This window comes from Lepidochelys kempii, chromosome 10 (genome assembly GCF_965140265.1).
Source record: "Lepidochelys kempii isolate rLepKem1 chromosome 10, rLepKem1.hap2, whole genome shotgun sequence".
Classification (NCBI taxonomy): Eukaryota; Metazoa; Chordata; order Testudines; family Cheloniidae; genus Lepidochelys; species Lepidochelys kempii.
The window spans coordinates 11433658-11449758 of NC_133265.1; the positions used below are offsets into that span (position 1 = coordinate 11433658).

The following is a 16101-nucleotide window of genomic DNA, read 5'->3' on the forward strand; positions in this document are numbered from 1 at the left end:
AGGCTTTTGATAGTGTCTCGCATGATCTTCTCATTAACAAACTAGGGAACTACAACCTAGATGGAGCTACTATAAAGTGGGTGCATAACTGGTTGAAAAATTGTTCCCAGAGAATAGTTAACAGTCAAGCTGGAAGGTATATCAAGTGCGGTCCCACAGGCATAGCTGCCAACTCCATGGGTGCTCTGAGGCTGAAACACACACAGAAAAAAATAGTGTGGATGCTCAGCACCCACCGGCAGCCCTGCAGATTGGCTCCTCCCCTTCACCCCTAGTGCCTCCCACCTGCCGGTAATCATCTGTTCAGTAGTGTACAGGAGGCTTTGGGGGAGAGGGGGAGTAGCGGGATCAACAAGAGGTGCGGGGAGGGAGCAGAACGGGACAGGAAGAGGTGGAGCAGAAAGAGGCAGAGATGGGGTGGGAAGAGGCGGGGCAGAGGCTTGGGAGAAGGGGTGGAGTGGGGGGTGGGGTCTGCAGCAGAGCATGGGTTCAGCATCCCCGGGAAAATCACAAAGTTGGTACCTCTGCCCACATGGGTTGGTCCTAGGTCCGGTTCTGTTCGATATCTTTCATCGGTCATTTAGATAATGGCACAGAGAGTACACTTATAAAGTTTGCAGATGATATCAAGCTGGAAGGGGTTACAAGTGTTTTGGAGGATTGGACTCTAATTCAAAATTATCTAGACAAACTGGAGAAATGCTCTGAAGTAAATAGAATGAAATTAAATTAGAACAAATGCAAAGTACTCCACTTACAAAGGAACAATTAAAAACACTCATACAAAATGGGAAATGACTGGAAGTCATAGTGGATCACAAGCTAAATATGAGTCAACAGTGTAACACTGTTGGGGAAAAAATGCAAACATCATTCTGGGATGTAATAGCAGGAGTGTTGTAAACAAGGCATAAGAAGTAATTCTCCTGCTGTACTCTGCGCTGATACGGCCTCAACTGGAGTATTGTGTCCAGTTCTGGGCGCCATATTTCAGGAAAGATGTGGACAAATTGTAGAAAGTCCAGAGGAGAGCAACAAAAATGATTAAAGGTCTAGAAAACATGACTTATGAGGAAAAATTGAAAAAAATGGGTTTGTTTAGTCTGGAGAAGAGAAGACTGAGAGGGGACATAACAATTTTCAAGTATATAAATGATTATTACAAGGAGGAGGGAGAAAAATTGTTCTTGTTAACCTCTGAGGATAGGGCAAGAAGCAATGGGCTTAAATTGCAGCAAACACAGTTTAGGTGGACATTAGGAAAAACTTCCTAACTGTCAGGGTAGTTGAGCATTGGAATAAATTGCCTAAGGAGGCTGTAGAATCAGGGATGGCATAGATAATACTTAGTCCTGCCTTGGATGCAGGGGACTGGACTAGAAGACCTCTCGTGGTCCCTTTCAGTCCTACAATTCTATGATTCTGTGCAGGCCTGTCCCCCGGATGTTAGCTAGGTAACCCAGTTTCTTCAGGCTCCTTCTGCAGAACCCCTCTGTGTCTGAGCCCGTTCTTCTGAACAAGCCAGTATGAGGGACTTTTAAACATTTTAATATCCTTTTGATCTTAGGTCCCCAGCCCTGGCAGAATCAGTCTTTTAATTTTATTGGAGCCATGGTCCATGGACCAGTTAATAGCCCAGACATCATTTTTCTTAAAGACTCATTAAGTGTTTTATTGAAGAAAATAAGAACGGCCATACTGGGTCAGACCAAACGTCAATATAACCCAGTATCCTGTCTGCTGACAGTGGCCAATGCCAGGTGCCCCAGAGGGAATAAACAGAACAGGTAATCATCAAGTGATCCATCCCCTGACGCCCATTCCTAGCTTCTGGCAAACAGTGGCTAAGGACACCATTCCTGCCCATCGTGGCTAATAGCCATTGATGAACCTAGCCTCCATGAATTTATCTAGTTCTTTTTTGAACCCTGTTATAGTCTTGGCCTTCACAACATCCTCTGGCAAAGAGTTCCACATGTTGACAGTGCATTGTGTAAAGAAATACTTCCTTTTGTTTGTTTTAAACAAGCTGCCTATTAATGTCATTTGGTGACCCCTTGTTCTTGTGTAATGAGCAGGAGTAAATAACACTTCCTTATTTACTTTCTCCACACCAGTCATGATTTTATAGACTTCTATCATATCTCCCCTTAGTCGTCTCTCTTCCAAGCTGAAAAGTCCCAATCTTATTAATAGTTCCTCATATGGAAGCTGTTCCATACCCCTACTCATTTTTGTTGCCCTTTTCCAAATCCAATATATCTTTTTTGAGATGGGGTGACCATATCTACTCGCAGTATTCAAGATGTGTGCGTGCCATGGATTTATATAGAAGCAATATGATATTTTCTGTCTTCTTATCTATCCCTGTCTTAATGATTCCCAACATTCTGTTCGCTTTTTTGACTGCTGCTGCATAAGTGGATGTTTTCAGAGAACTATCCACAATGACTCCCAAGATCTCTTTCTTGAGTGGTAACAGCTAATTTAGACCCCATCATTTTATATATATAGTTGGGATTATGCTTTCCAATGTGCATTACTTTGCATTTATCAACAATGAATTTCATTTGCCATGTTGTTGCCCAGTCACCCAGTTTTGTGAGATTCCTTTGTAGCTCTTTGCAGTCTGCTTTGGACTTAACTATCTTGAGTAGTTTTGTATCATCTTCAAATTTTGCCACCTCACTGTTTCCCCCTTTTTCCAGATCATTTATGAATATGTTGACTAGTACTGCTCCCAGTACAGACCCCTGGGGGACACACTGTTTACCTCTCTCCATTCTGAAAATTGACCATTTAGTCCTACCTTTTGTTTCCTGTCTGTTAACCAGTTACGGATCCATGAGAGGACCCTCCCTCTTATCCCATGACAGCTTAATTTTCTTAATAGTCTTTGGTGAGAGACCTTGTCAAAGGCTTTCTGAAAATCTAAGTACACTATATCCATTGGATCTCCCTTGTCCCCATGCTTGTTGACCCCCTCAAAGAATTGTAGTAGATTGGTGAGGCATGATTTCCATTTACAAAAAGTATGTTGACTCTTCCCAAACAAATTAAGTTCGTCTATGTGTCTGACAATTCTATTCTTTACTATAGTTTCAACCAGTTTGCCCAGTACTGAAGTCAGGCTGACTGGCCCGTAATTGACAGGATCACTTCTGGAGGCCTTTTAAAAAATTGGCGTCACATTAGCTATCCTCTGGTCATTTGGTACAGAAGCTGATTTAAATGATAGGTTACAAACCACCGTTAGTAGTTCTGCAATTTCACATTTGAGTTCCTTCAGAATTCTTGGGTGAATACTGTCTGGTCCTGGTAATTTATTACTGTTTAATTTCAGTTTGTTCCAAAACCTCCTCTAATGACACCTCGATCTGGGACAGTTCCTCAGATTTGTCACCTAAAAAGAATGGCTAAGGTTTGGGAATCTCCCTCACATCCTCAGCCATGAAGACCGATGCAAAGAATTCATTTAGTTTCTCTGCAATGGCCTTAACGTCCTTGAGTTCTCCTTTAGGTATATTTTCTCTAGTCATGATTTTGTTTCCTACTTGTTTTTTCTAAAAGCTCCTTGTTTATTTTGCATCATATAGTCAGGAAGCATCCTTACAGCAATTGGACTGTCATAGAGCATATAAAGCAATCAGACAACCATAGAGCAATAAAGTAATACAGAGCAGGTATACGTCATCCACGCTGCCCAACATTGTTCCTTGGGAGATGAAACAAAGAGGTGGTTGTAACATAAAGTCCACCTGTGAAATCTCATCTGGTTTACATGTTATCACCTTTGTGAGTCATTATAGTTTTATTTATTTATTTATTTCGACTGTATATGTCTCGGGTTTCCTGCTTGCATCTCTGCAGGTGGATTAGTGATCCCTGTTTCATGCTAATGCAGTGCATCTTTTGCAGGTCCTCTGTCTCCAGAGCTTCAAGTGAAAGAACATTCCTTGCTGTTTCCAATAGGAAGAAGAAACAAATCTCACCAGCACTCAGGAAACCTTTCCCTTCAGCCTTCACATCAACCTCTCTTGGTAATCTCATTTCCCTCTATGTTCAGAAGTATGTGGGCTATGAATGGGCACTCTCACAATTTTAAAGAAAACTTTAGGTCTAGTGAAAGATTGGTAGTCTTGGAGATTGAAATCCTGTAGCCACAAAATAGATACCCAGACAGTGTGTTTGCAAGTTCCCCACATACTGCCCTGCCTATTTGTCACAACCTTGAGTTGGAGTGGCTGCCTCTAGGGGTAAAAGGGTAGTATCCAAGAGGATATGGTGTTCCTCTGTGCAGCCTGTCTGCTTCCAGCTCACCCGTACCATGTAGATGTACTTTGGGAGTTTCCATGACATTTCAGGCTTCAACCGTGGAGAAGTTGGGAGGATTTCACCTTTCTTGCTTAAAGGGAATAGAGTTATCTGATAATAAGGAAGCATCCCCTGTCAGCCAAGCATCCCCAGTCAGCCAAATAAATGTGGTAATGTCTTTTCAGCTGTCTCCAAGTACAAGGGAGACCAGGTAAATAAAAAAAACTTTAGCTCTAGAAAATCTGGCTAACTAGTGCTACTATAATGCAAATAATTAATAATAATAAAGCACCATCACTATGCAGTCATGACGTTTCTGACTGCTGAATTATTCCAGATGATGAAGACAGTGAAGTGACCAGTGAAGAAGTTGTGGAAGAACTTACTGCTGAAGGGAGAGAGAGGAGATCAAGAGAACACAAACTTTCCTCCTTGCAGCCCTCTTCTGGTGAGTATTGGAAGAAAGAGGTGCGGGGCAAAGGGGTGTTTGTTCATTGCCCCTAAGAAAGTGGCAGGTTAGAAAATATTGGAGTTTAGAAAATATTTAGCTTGCCACTGAAGAGAGAGCAAGCATATCCGTAAATATAAATCTAACAGATGTTGTTTTCGGGCTTGATACTACATGTCTCTTTGGACACTTTGCCTTTAGGCATGGTCATTTATAGATAGCATAACCAAATCCTCCCAAAAGGCAAATACAACTAACTACTGAATGAAAGAGAATGCTCTGTCATAAATATCATCTTGATGAGTAACTCTGACAACCCTACAGTTGGTTACAATTTGTTAACCATTTGAATCCATTCCATTCACTAAAAGTCCAACTTCCCTAACTCTTAGCTCGTGCCTGATCTAACCATCTGCTAGTGAAATAGGCCTCCACTGCAATAATGCTCTTCCCTGGTCATATCATACCTATGAAGGGACTCGATAGCTTTAAATTATTCAGCTGCTGAATGAGCTCTTCACCTCATACCTTCCAACCTCAAACTTGCATTTGATGACCTCTAGATTTTTGATCAGTTGTAAGTGTTCTGTGGAAATACATTTTGCAAGAAGTCATTTGGTTACCCTGCCCTTTGGCATTCTTTTCAGATGAGTTGTGAATGTTGAAGTGTTAAAGAGGACTTGTATATAGGCTAGTATCAGTAGGTATTATCCAGGTTTAGTAGCGTCTTGGCTTTCATTGTATTGTCTCTACTGGATTCATAGATTATAAAATCAGAAGGGACCACTGTGGTCTTCTTGTCTGACCATCTTCTAACACAAGCCACATGACTTTCCCTGAATTAATTTGTTTAAACTAGAGGATATCTTTTCGAAAAAAATCCAGTCTTGATTTGAAAATTGCCAATGAGGGAGAATTTGTCACAACCCTTGGTAAATTGTTACAATGGCTAATTACCCGCAGTTAATAATGTGTGCCTTACTTCTAGTCTGAAATAGTTTAGCTTTAACTTCCAACCATTGGATCCTGTTATACCTTTGTCTGGTAGGCTAAAGAGCCCGTGATCAAATTTTTGTTCCCCATATAGGTATTTAGTTTATAAACTTTAATGAAGTCACCTCTTAACCTTCCCTTTGTAAAACTAGATTGAGCTATAAATAGAGAGGTAAAACTCCACTGTGTGGAAAATGCTAAAATAAGTGGTATTTTATTCAAGGCCTTCACTTCATGTGACTTCTGTAACTATTTCAAGTCCAGAACTTCCTGAAGATAAGCAAAATTTGGAGACTGATTTTTAAATGTATTCAATAAGATCCTACTTGTTCAGTCACATTTGTTCCTTCCTATAAAGTTGGGCAGATATGGGTGACAACCACAATATGTGAAACTCATTGGCTTATAACTTCCTTCTCCATCTCAGGGTGAAGCTCTGCATTTCTGCTTTCATGATTTAACTAGAGTGGTATCTCTTCCCACCTCTGTAGTAGTATATAATGGACTCTCGGAACACAGCTAACCTAACTCAAGCTGCTTAGCGGTGATTATTATTTATTTGTATTGCATGCAATACTGCCCAAAGTATTCAGTATTCTGCCCATTCAGAATAAGGACCTTATTGGGCTAAGTTCTGTACAAACGCAGACTTAGAGTTCTTGCCCCAAAGAGCCTAAAAAAAGGACAAAAAGGGGGAAAAAGAGCAAGATAGTATGTACCAGCAAAGTTACCAGGTTAATGACCAGGTATGTCTTATTAGAGAGACAAAGACTGACCATTTAGAAACAAGCAGTTTATTGTGGGAGTCACATCTTTTTATTGCTATGTCAGCTTCTAAGAGTTCCCTTTATTTGCTCCTATCCTCAGTACTATTAGTTCATAAATCATTTTTCTAAAAATCTTCCCTCATCTTTTCAGCAGCAGTCCACACAGAATGTACATAGGTGCATTTAACTGGGGGTGGGGGTGCACATTTCATAGCTTCTGTAGGCTGAACACATTGCACACACCAGAGGATCCTTGCTTTCCTCCAGTCCTCCAACCCCCCACAAAGTCCCTGTGTACCATGCTCCCATCCCCCTCTATTTCAGCAAATTGTCCGATCCCCCAGCCCCCTCTCACAGGGGCTCTGTGTGTCTTCTTCCCCCCAGCCACGGTCCCCCATTCCACACGCTCTGTGTGCATGCCTCTTGCCCCCCTCCCCCTCCTCAACATTCTTAGTACTTTTCTTTCTTTCTAGGAGTCAGCAGAAAAATACCATCAAGTTAAGTGCAGGACCTTCCTCCATTCATCCAAAAAAAAATTTTTTTTAAAGATAAAACATAGCCGGTGAAAGTTTTTTGTTGTTAATATTTACATACTATACCAACATATTTATGTATGGTACTTTATAATGCATAGTGAGTCATCAATCATTGTCCTCAGCCACCTGTCTCCCATTTCTTTATGCATGACTGTCTGAAGCCCTCTCCATGACATTTCCACTTAACTTGATCTTGCTTGGGTCAATTTTTCCTTTGCTAGCCTGCTAATAAATAACTGTTTTTATGATGTGAGATGACTTCGGTCTCAAATTACTTTATTTTATGGTGTGTAACCACTTGAGAAGATTTCGTGACAATAAGACAAATCAGGCATGGTCAGTATGTCAGTTTAATGCTTGCCATGCTCTTTCAGGAAAGGGGAAAGGTAATAGTTGTATGCAGGAAAAAGAGGGAACAGAATTATTCTTAACCATAAGTCACTGTGGTAACCTAACGGCCCAGAGGTATTACACTTCCCACAAGGGCCTGGTTTTGTCAATGATGTTTATTGATGCTCCTGTCTTCTTTGTGGTTTTTTTCAGTCATGTCCTCCCAGAACCAGTTGCAGCCCACACTCTCTCCACATTCGGATGAGGCTCACTCAGACGATTCGGATGATAGTGTAGTCTCTCCATCGCTGCTGGTGAAGAAAAATTACTCCCACTTCTAGGTTCGCGGGGGTTCTTCTCATTCCCTTTTACAGGCCTGGCTCACAAACGAAAGAAAATGTTTTCTTCTTTCTGGCAAGATAAAGCAAGTAGAGGGTTAAAAGGGGCAATGTCACCTTAAAGCCATTGGTATTTCAGCCATGAAAAATCATTCTGTTTTATATAACCTCTCTACTGTGTCTCTCTAACCTCATTACTGTATTTCTTTCCTGTTCTTATTATATTGAGAGTGGGGGAGTTAAACTGAGCAAAGCTTGTGCTCAAATAAATTGGTTAGTCTCTAAGGTGCCACAAGTACTCCTTTTCTTTTTGCGAATACAGACTAACACGGCTGTTACTCTGAAACCTGTTCAATAGTTGTGCATCAGCAGGATCTTTACAGTTCTGTTGATGTGTATAATGCTTCACAGTCAGGAAAGAAGAGAAGGTCCTTTCCCTAAAGAGTTTACAATCTAGAGGCCCAATCCTGCAACTCTTACTTGACCAGTTTTTACTCTTGTGAGTAGTCCCATTGACTTTAATGTAGAGTAGATGTGGGTACAAGAGATGAAGATAGATAGAGGAAGGAACTGCACACATTGGGCAAAAGGATGCACGCATGGTGTTCTGAACGCATGTTTGTGACCATCAGCTTGTGTGTGCTAAGTGAAACCATGCCATAAGATCCGCTCTATTTATTGAATAGCTACTTAATTTTAATTTTTTGTGCTAAATATATCCATTATGTTGCAGAACTTAGTTTAAGGCTCTTAGAAAGCTCTCTCTGTCATAAGTGTATTATGCCATAGGTGTGTTGGCAGTTGAACTTAAATTATTGCATTTACCAAGTATGTATTTTCTAGTACAGATTGTGTACTGTACTGTATGTGAAATATGTAACCATGTAAACCATTGCATTTACTATAATGGTATCCATGGAGAGAATGCATAATGATGGGGAGTAGTGTGTGAGGGATGCCTTCGTGTTTATGATATGTAAGTGGAGCAAAGCAGACCCATCAGTGGATTATGCAGGGTTATCTTTTAATATGTGAAAATATTTCACAGAGGAAATACACTGTTATGTGTTCTGTTTTAGCTTACTGTACTTTTCAATGTCTGAAATGTCATCTATATAGATGGATCAATCTGCCGAACACTACTGTATTTTAAAATCTGATATTATTTTTCCCCCCATATGTCATCTTCTGTCTGAGGTTCTCAACATGATTTATAAACATTAATGAATTTTGCACCCCTGTGAAGGAGGTAAAGATTATTATCAAGAAATTGTGGCACAGAGTGGTTAAGTGACCTACCCAAGGCCACGCGGGAAATCTGTTGCTCTTTTGATTATCAGTCCGCTACCTAACCTTGTCCCACCTTTCCTCCATAGTGGCAGAGAAGTGAGCTGTCAATAACTCACAGGACTGCTTAAACAAAAGTGCAATTTGTGGGGAGTGAAAAGGAATATTGCATTCTAATGCTGACTGTTACTAAAGAAAATATACTTTTAAATGTTCCTTCATTCAGTGTTGATTGAGCAGGAGTGCAAATAGATGTCGCATACATCAGAAAGCAATAGCATGTTTCAATTCTGTAAATATGTTCAGTAACTCAATAGGATTCTTAGGGAGTCCACCCATTCTCCTGAGTAGAGGGCTAGCACTGCATTTAGCAGCTGCTTGCTAAGGATGTCATCAAGGAGTTCTTGAGTCCCTTGTACACCCAAACTACACTTCTAGGTATAAGATTTTTATCACATTCTCTCCCTCCTTCTCTTTTTTTTTAAATTAAAAGTCAGTCAGCATTGTTATGCTGAATACTAATAAGTCGGTTCTTCATTGCAATCAGGGGACTGAGACTGTGCTTTATCTGAGGTTTATCGTAGTTCGTGCCAGTACTTGCAGCCAAAGAGGAAACTGGATGGCTGCAGCACAATGCAGCTGATTTCATTTAATTCCATCAGTGGAAATGTTGTCTGTACTATTTCTAGAGGCAGTTGTTGGGAGCTCTCCATACCCAATGTAGTCTGTGGAATGTCATTTACACTCCCATTGGATAGGGTATTCCACTGTTACTGCAGTCACGTGATTATCATGGGGGGGAGGGAGAGGGGAGAAAAGCAATTCTCTTGGCCAAAGCTAAAAGAAGATGTTTTCCTTCTTTTCTGAAACAGTCACATAAACTATGAGAGAGATTGTCAGTTAGTTAAAATGGTGGTAGGTCTGTAAAAGTTGCTTATGTCCAAAATTTTAGATCTTAAACTGTGGTTGAGTGTCATGGATATGCCTCTAGAGACTAGAAAGAGCTCAGGGCTCTGACAGGTTAAGGGGATAGTGTGTGGTACATGGCATGTGCTAGGGCCAAGACTGGACCAGAATGGCTTCCCAGCCTCTACTCTGTGTGGAAATACTTGGATGGTGAATATAATGGATAGAATACTCTCTTAAAATAGTAGGCAGTAATAAAGAGCTATTAACAAAGCATTAGGAACCAGATACAGAGCAGAGAGGCTATCATTTTCACTAAGCAGTGAATCGTTTTAAAAAGGATATTTGTGGTCAGTAATAGCATCAGCAGACAAGTTCCAGGACAGAGTAGAGGGAATGTCTCTCTGAGGCACAGAGTGAGTTCGGGGTAAAGGGGACACAACTTTGTGTGGGGTAGGACAAATCAAAATGTGTCTGGAGGGAAACTAATTCAAAGTTTGAAATCTGAGCTGTCAAAAAAATGATGTTCCCTTGAGTACTGCACTCCTGCTCACCTCTTAGTTTGGAAAGTAACTGCACTCATTTTATATCATAGCCCTGACCTGATATGGGCAGAAGGGAAAAACCTACAATATTAGTAGCTTTTAATGTTGCTTTATTTTATTTATTAAAGGAATACATTGAAAGCAATATATAAATACTGACTAACGTTGCGAGCTTTTATTTTATTCCTATCTGTCTCTGAGTGTCAGTAACAAAAAGCTGAGACGAGGCTTGAAGGAAGAAATACTCTCAAAGTAGATCACAGCACTACATCCTCTTTCTCCCCCTAAACTCACCATGGAGATCAGGAAATGAAAATCAGCGTAGCTCAGACCTGTCTAGACACAGCTCCTGTAAAAACTCATTCAGGTTCTGAGAAATAAATGTTCGCTGCAGAAGGCACTGATAACCTCGCAAGGGCTTCAAGGCCTAAATGAAAATTAAACTCCATTATAACCTATCTAATCTAATTGCAAATTTTCCATTTTGCTTTTGTAGAAGTGCTCTCTGTGCCAGTGTTGCCCATTTTAAATCTACTGGAAGACAAAATGGACATTAGTGTGTGTGTGTGTGAGTGTGAGAGAGTGCATTTGCATGTGTTTAGTCAGAATACAACTTTCTTGAGACTACATCTCCTCCATTCTCTTCTTGGTCCTGAAGTGCCTATGCTTGTTAATACATTTTAAATGTGGCATCCACGCCTGATATGTTTATTGTGTTCTGCATAGAATTAAAAAAAGAAGTCCAGACAAAAATGAGTTTTTAATGTAGATTAAATGTAAATGTATTAACCTTGGAACACTAGGAAGAGACAATATATTTTATGATCTTTTTAATATTTTATTTAGAATTGTGAAAATGTTGTACATAATTTATACTGAGATCTTTTGGATTTAAAATCAATTACTACATATTATCCTCTAATTATTGAACTTTATAAATAAAGTTTATGTTTATAAATTAATTGTTCATGAATAATTGCATCAGAAATTGCCTCTGATTGTGTTATTACCCTGACTTATACTGCATTAAAGATGTGGTCACTATATTTTCATTTGGATCATTGTTCAACCCTTTTGCCAGAGGTTGTCTTGCTGCACCAGGTGTGCCTAGACCCTCTTTTTTTATGTTCCACAGGACAAATGAGGAGATGGAGTAGTGGAAAAGTGAAGATAAGAGTGGGATAGAGTTTGTGTTAACTGTACTCCTAATGTCCTCATCTAAGTAGGTAGGGGGAGGAGGGGAATTAAGGATGAAAGACATTCTTTAACTCTGTCCAAAACACAAGTAGAATTGACGGAGATGATAGATTCATATGTTACATATTTGTTTCTGGTGTTCTGTTGAAAAGAAGAGTCCTGAAAATGTACTGTTACAACCAAAACTGCCACTGCCTCAGATTTTCCTGCTTTTTGCAGCCAACAAGAAGTTTCATCTGTATCTCTTTCTGTGTTGTGGCATAAAATTCAAGTGTGAGACTCAAAAGAAACTTCATGCCAACTGCATGAAGCACTTACTGTAAGCAGAGAAAGATGAAGTGTACAGGTTTCCTGGGTTCTTGATGATGACAGAAGTGGACTGACTTCTCAGTAGTCTCCTTTCCTATTATGGGTGGATTAAGACTAACCTGGACCTGGATTACTCCCAGGGGAATTCTGTGCCACTGTGCAGTGCAGAATTTTGCAGAACTTAATGCATGCAGAATTTCCTTTCCCCCAGAAAAATGGGCTGCAGTGCTGCTGGCCACCACTAGGGGCCGCTGGACCCAGCAGAGCCCGATTCACACAAAGAAGACACTGCTGGGGGAGGGGAGGGAATTAGAGGGTTCCCTGCACGCCTTGAGGGAAGGAGATGGCAGTATGCAGGAAACTCTGCACAAGCCTGAGACCCAGCATCAGGCTGTTTCTCCCTCTGGATCCCTGGGCTCTGAGCGGTAACAAACTGGGTGCCTGGGTGCGGGGGGGGCAGGCTATGGCTGAGCTCTAGGAGGGATGGAAGGAGGGGGGGGCAGGTGTCTGGGCTTGGGGGCCACAGCTGAGCTCTGGAGAGGAGGAGGTGTGGGTATGTGGGCTGGGGGCTCCTTGGCTGGACTCTGTGGGGAGGGGATACAGTTAACTGGGCTGAGGGGACCCTGCGGCTGGGCTCTGAGGGTAGGTGGTTCGTGTGTATTGGCTGGATTGTGAGTGTCTGGCCCCCTGGGTGGGATCGGGGCCAGGGAGGAGGCAGAGAACAGGAACTAAGTTGTCATAGGGGTTTCTTTAACTCCCTACTTCTGGGGGAATTTTTGTGAGTATCTGTATTGCTACAGACATACTCGCTGACAGGTATTTTGAAATAAATTACCAAAATAATTGAAACTGGTGTGATTATGTAGTATTTTGACAAATAAAATTTGCAGAATTTTAAAATATTGTGAGCAGAATTTTTTATTTTTTGGCGCAGAATGCCTGCAGAAATAGCCTGGATTCACCAGAACCATGGAGCGCTCTGCTTTAAGACCAGGCAATGGTAGAAATGCACAGAACAATACACTTAGCAGTAGGCTCTGTAATCTGCTAGAAGGCAGGCAGAAATAAGAATCCCAGGGTTGCAAAGATTTGTGGTTAATCTGCCTTCATCCCCATCATCTCTGGATTTTTAAACTGTGTTGGGAGATGAGGGAGAAGGAATTGGGCTGTGGGTGTCTCTGTTTTTTGCTGAAAATAGCATATCTAGAAGGTGGCATCCTAGCATTTCCCAAGATGAATGGAGTAGGATTGCAGAAATGCTGCTGAGATACATGTCATACTGACCTCTCACTGATGTCCTGTAGTTTAGCCCCCAGCCTCAAAAGGGTCATAAAATGACCTCCTAGCATTAGTCACAGTACAAGCCAGCATTTTAAAAAATCTGTATATGGGGTAAAATCTTTACTACCACATGCAAGATCTGATAGCCAATGAGCTAGTATGGGCCTCACAGCATGATATAGTCTGAATTATCCAAACTCAAAACATAACATCCAGGGGTGTGGGCCTACTTGTTGCATAATATGCTTCTATAGCACAACCAGAAAGAATTACATTGAATAACTAAAGAAAAATGTATGAATGGTTTGACTGACTGACTGTCAGAGGGTCCATGAAGAGTAAGTGCTTTTACATTTACTAGGTCTATCTGCTTTTTTTTGAGCTATCACATGGGCTGAAGTGGGCCACCCAGTTGCATGTCTCGTTTTGAAGGTTTAAATGGGCCTTAATCTCACCATCTCTTCAATATCTTTCATTTTGGAGATCCATTCCTTTTATTGACTGATTGATTGTATCTGGTGAATCTTGAACAAAGCTAATGAATTACAAAATATTACTACTGCTACACATTAGCCAATTGTTAGTAACTAAGGGCCATTTTTTCCAGCAGGACTGCCATCTAACAAGATGGCATTTGAAGTTGGCTCCAACTGATTAGAGAACATTTTTTTATGTAAAGGTGAATTACTTGCATCTTCTATTCCTAAATATATCTTGCTACAGTGGTTATTCTGTTCATTTGTTTTGGTAATAGTGGGAGAAATACCCTTTTTTAAAAAAAAATGGGGAGGGACAAGGCCACTAAAATCTAATCAATGGGGGCCTGATAGCCATCAGTCTTCATGTAAGCAAGAATTACCTAAATAGGCTCATGTAAGAGATGCAAAATATCTAAGAGATCAGAGTCCTTTCTGCTTTCAGTCACAGAATATACCGTAGCTCCTCTACAATAGAAAATATACCTAGTATTAAATACTATACTTGACCGCTACTTCCTAGATCAGTGGTTCTCAACCAGGGGTACACATACTCCTGGGGATATGGAGAGGTATTCCAGGGGGTACATCAACTCATCTAGATATTTGCCTACTTTTACAACAGGCTACATAAAAAGCATTAGCGAAGTCAGTACAAATTAAAATCTCATATTACAGACAATGCTCTATAAACTATACACTGAAATGTAAGTACAATATTTATATTCCAATTGATTTATTTTATAATTATATGGTAAAAATGAGAAAGTAAGCCATTTTTCAGTAATTGTGTGCTGTGAAACTTTTGTATTTTTAAGCCTGATTTTGTCAGCAAGTAGTTTTTAATTGAGGTGAAACTTGGGGGTACGCAAGACAAATCAGCTTCCCAAAAGGGGTAGTCTGGAAAGGTTGAGAGCGACTGTCCTAGATTAAAGAGTGCATCTTTTTCTCTGCATTTTATTTTCCCTTACACCTGTTACTGATTTTGTGAGGCAGCTTCAAAGCATTGATACCTCTTTTTGTTCCCTTTAACCTAGCCCTCGTTCCAATAGCTTCATGTCCAGTTCTCTCCTGTAGCATACAACTGCAGGCAAGGCATGTTCACTACCATTCTTCAGCTTGCAGGAGCTCCAGCTTGTACATCATTTTGACCCTCATGAGGTGCCCCGAGATGATACTATTGTTATTCTGTCATTTATACTCTTACTTAATTGTATTCAGCTTGTTGTAATTCAAACAGACTGAAACACTTTGGAATGATTTACAGCAGTGCTGTCAAACTAGGTCTCAATGTTGTTTTGAGGGCTCTATGTTCAATTGATTGCTGACAGACTGAGAGCACAGTGGATGCAGAAGAGATTTTTTTCCTGTCCATGAGCCTGTTGAAGCAGGAACATCTGTAGGACGGATTCCAACCAAGAGCATTTCAGCTTATAATTATGAGACATAAATACCTTGCCACTGGTTACCTGCATGAGGATATTTCCAGCTTTCACAGTGAGCTCTGTCAGCTTCCTGTCCTAGGATTGTCAATTGCAGCTTGTTGAACTGAAGGTGAAAAAGCTTAGAACATGTGAATCCAAAATAATGTCTGCCTCCTCCTTGATGGCACTTAAACAAAACAAAAAATTAAGCAAAACACTTTGACCAGTATCCTGCAGTCCTTGTGCAGGAAAATGGGAGCTTTTCTTACAAAAGTGCCGAAGGGTCTGGGCTTTTATAGCTCATATTTACTCCTTTTTAGCAATGCTACTGTATGTCTAGCCCTGAATCCTCTGTTTTAAAATCTACTTACCATTTATTATAAGGATTCCTTGAAACTGTTTTTGTCTATGCAGAAAGCCCCTCCTCAGTAAAAAGACATTAAAATCAACTATATATTTCAAAACATTTACAGAAACTAACATTTTATCCTAGTTTTTCAAAGAGCCGATTTTTGTCTTTTGCTTTCCATATCTATATAAGTTATGCTGGTGCAGACACTGTAAATCCTAAATTGCTTTTGGATAACCTGATAAAATCTCTCCCTGAAAATAAAGGTGTTCATGGTCCATATTCATCCGCTAGTATTTAGAGGATAAAGTTGTAGGTATTATACTCATTTTCAAATAGAGAAAACTAAGCTATTTACAGATTTTTGTAGCTTGGCTTATGTCGCAAAGACTCCTAATTCTAAAATTATTTAAATAGACCAGTGATTCTCAAACTGGTCTGTGGAACGCTTACTGGTGGCTCATGAAAAACTGGCTGGTCACATAGTGCTGGCTGTTTTATTTTTTCCAGCTGCTAAATTGCAATAAATTATACTTAAAACGTGTTACTTTCACTCTTTCGTGTAATCAGTTCATGAGTGTGTTGCCACAAGGATGTTCTA

At 40.4% G+C, this 16101-nt stretch overlaps 1 protein-coding gene across 7 annotated transcripts in view; it reads left to right on the plus strand.

The window, feature by feature from the left end:
* IQCE (IQ motif containing E) overlaps positions 1-11422 on the plus strand; it is a 43496-nt gene extending 32074 nt beyond the window's left edge. For 2 of the 7 annotated variants that reach the window (XM_073361974.1, XM_073361975.1), the window contains exons 21-23: positions 3919-4040; positions 4652-4762; positions 7602-11422. In XM_073361974.1, coding sequence (XP_073218075.1) covers positions 3919-4040; positions 4652-4762; positions 7602-7729 — 361 coding nt within the window. In that variant the 3' untranslated portion in view covers positions 7730-11422. The other 5 variants (XR_012161096.1, XM_073361976.1, XR_012161097.1 and 2 more) reach the window with 5 other exon arrangements.
* The last annotated feature ends 4679 nt before the right edge of the window (positions 11423-16101 follow it).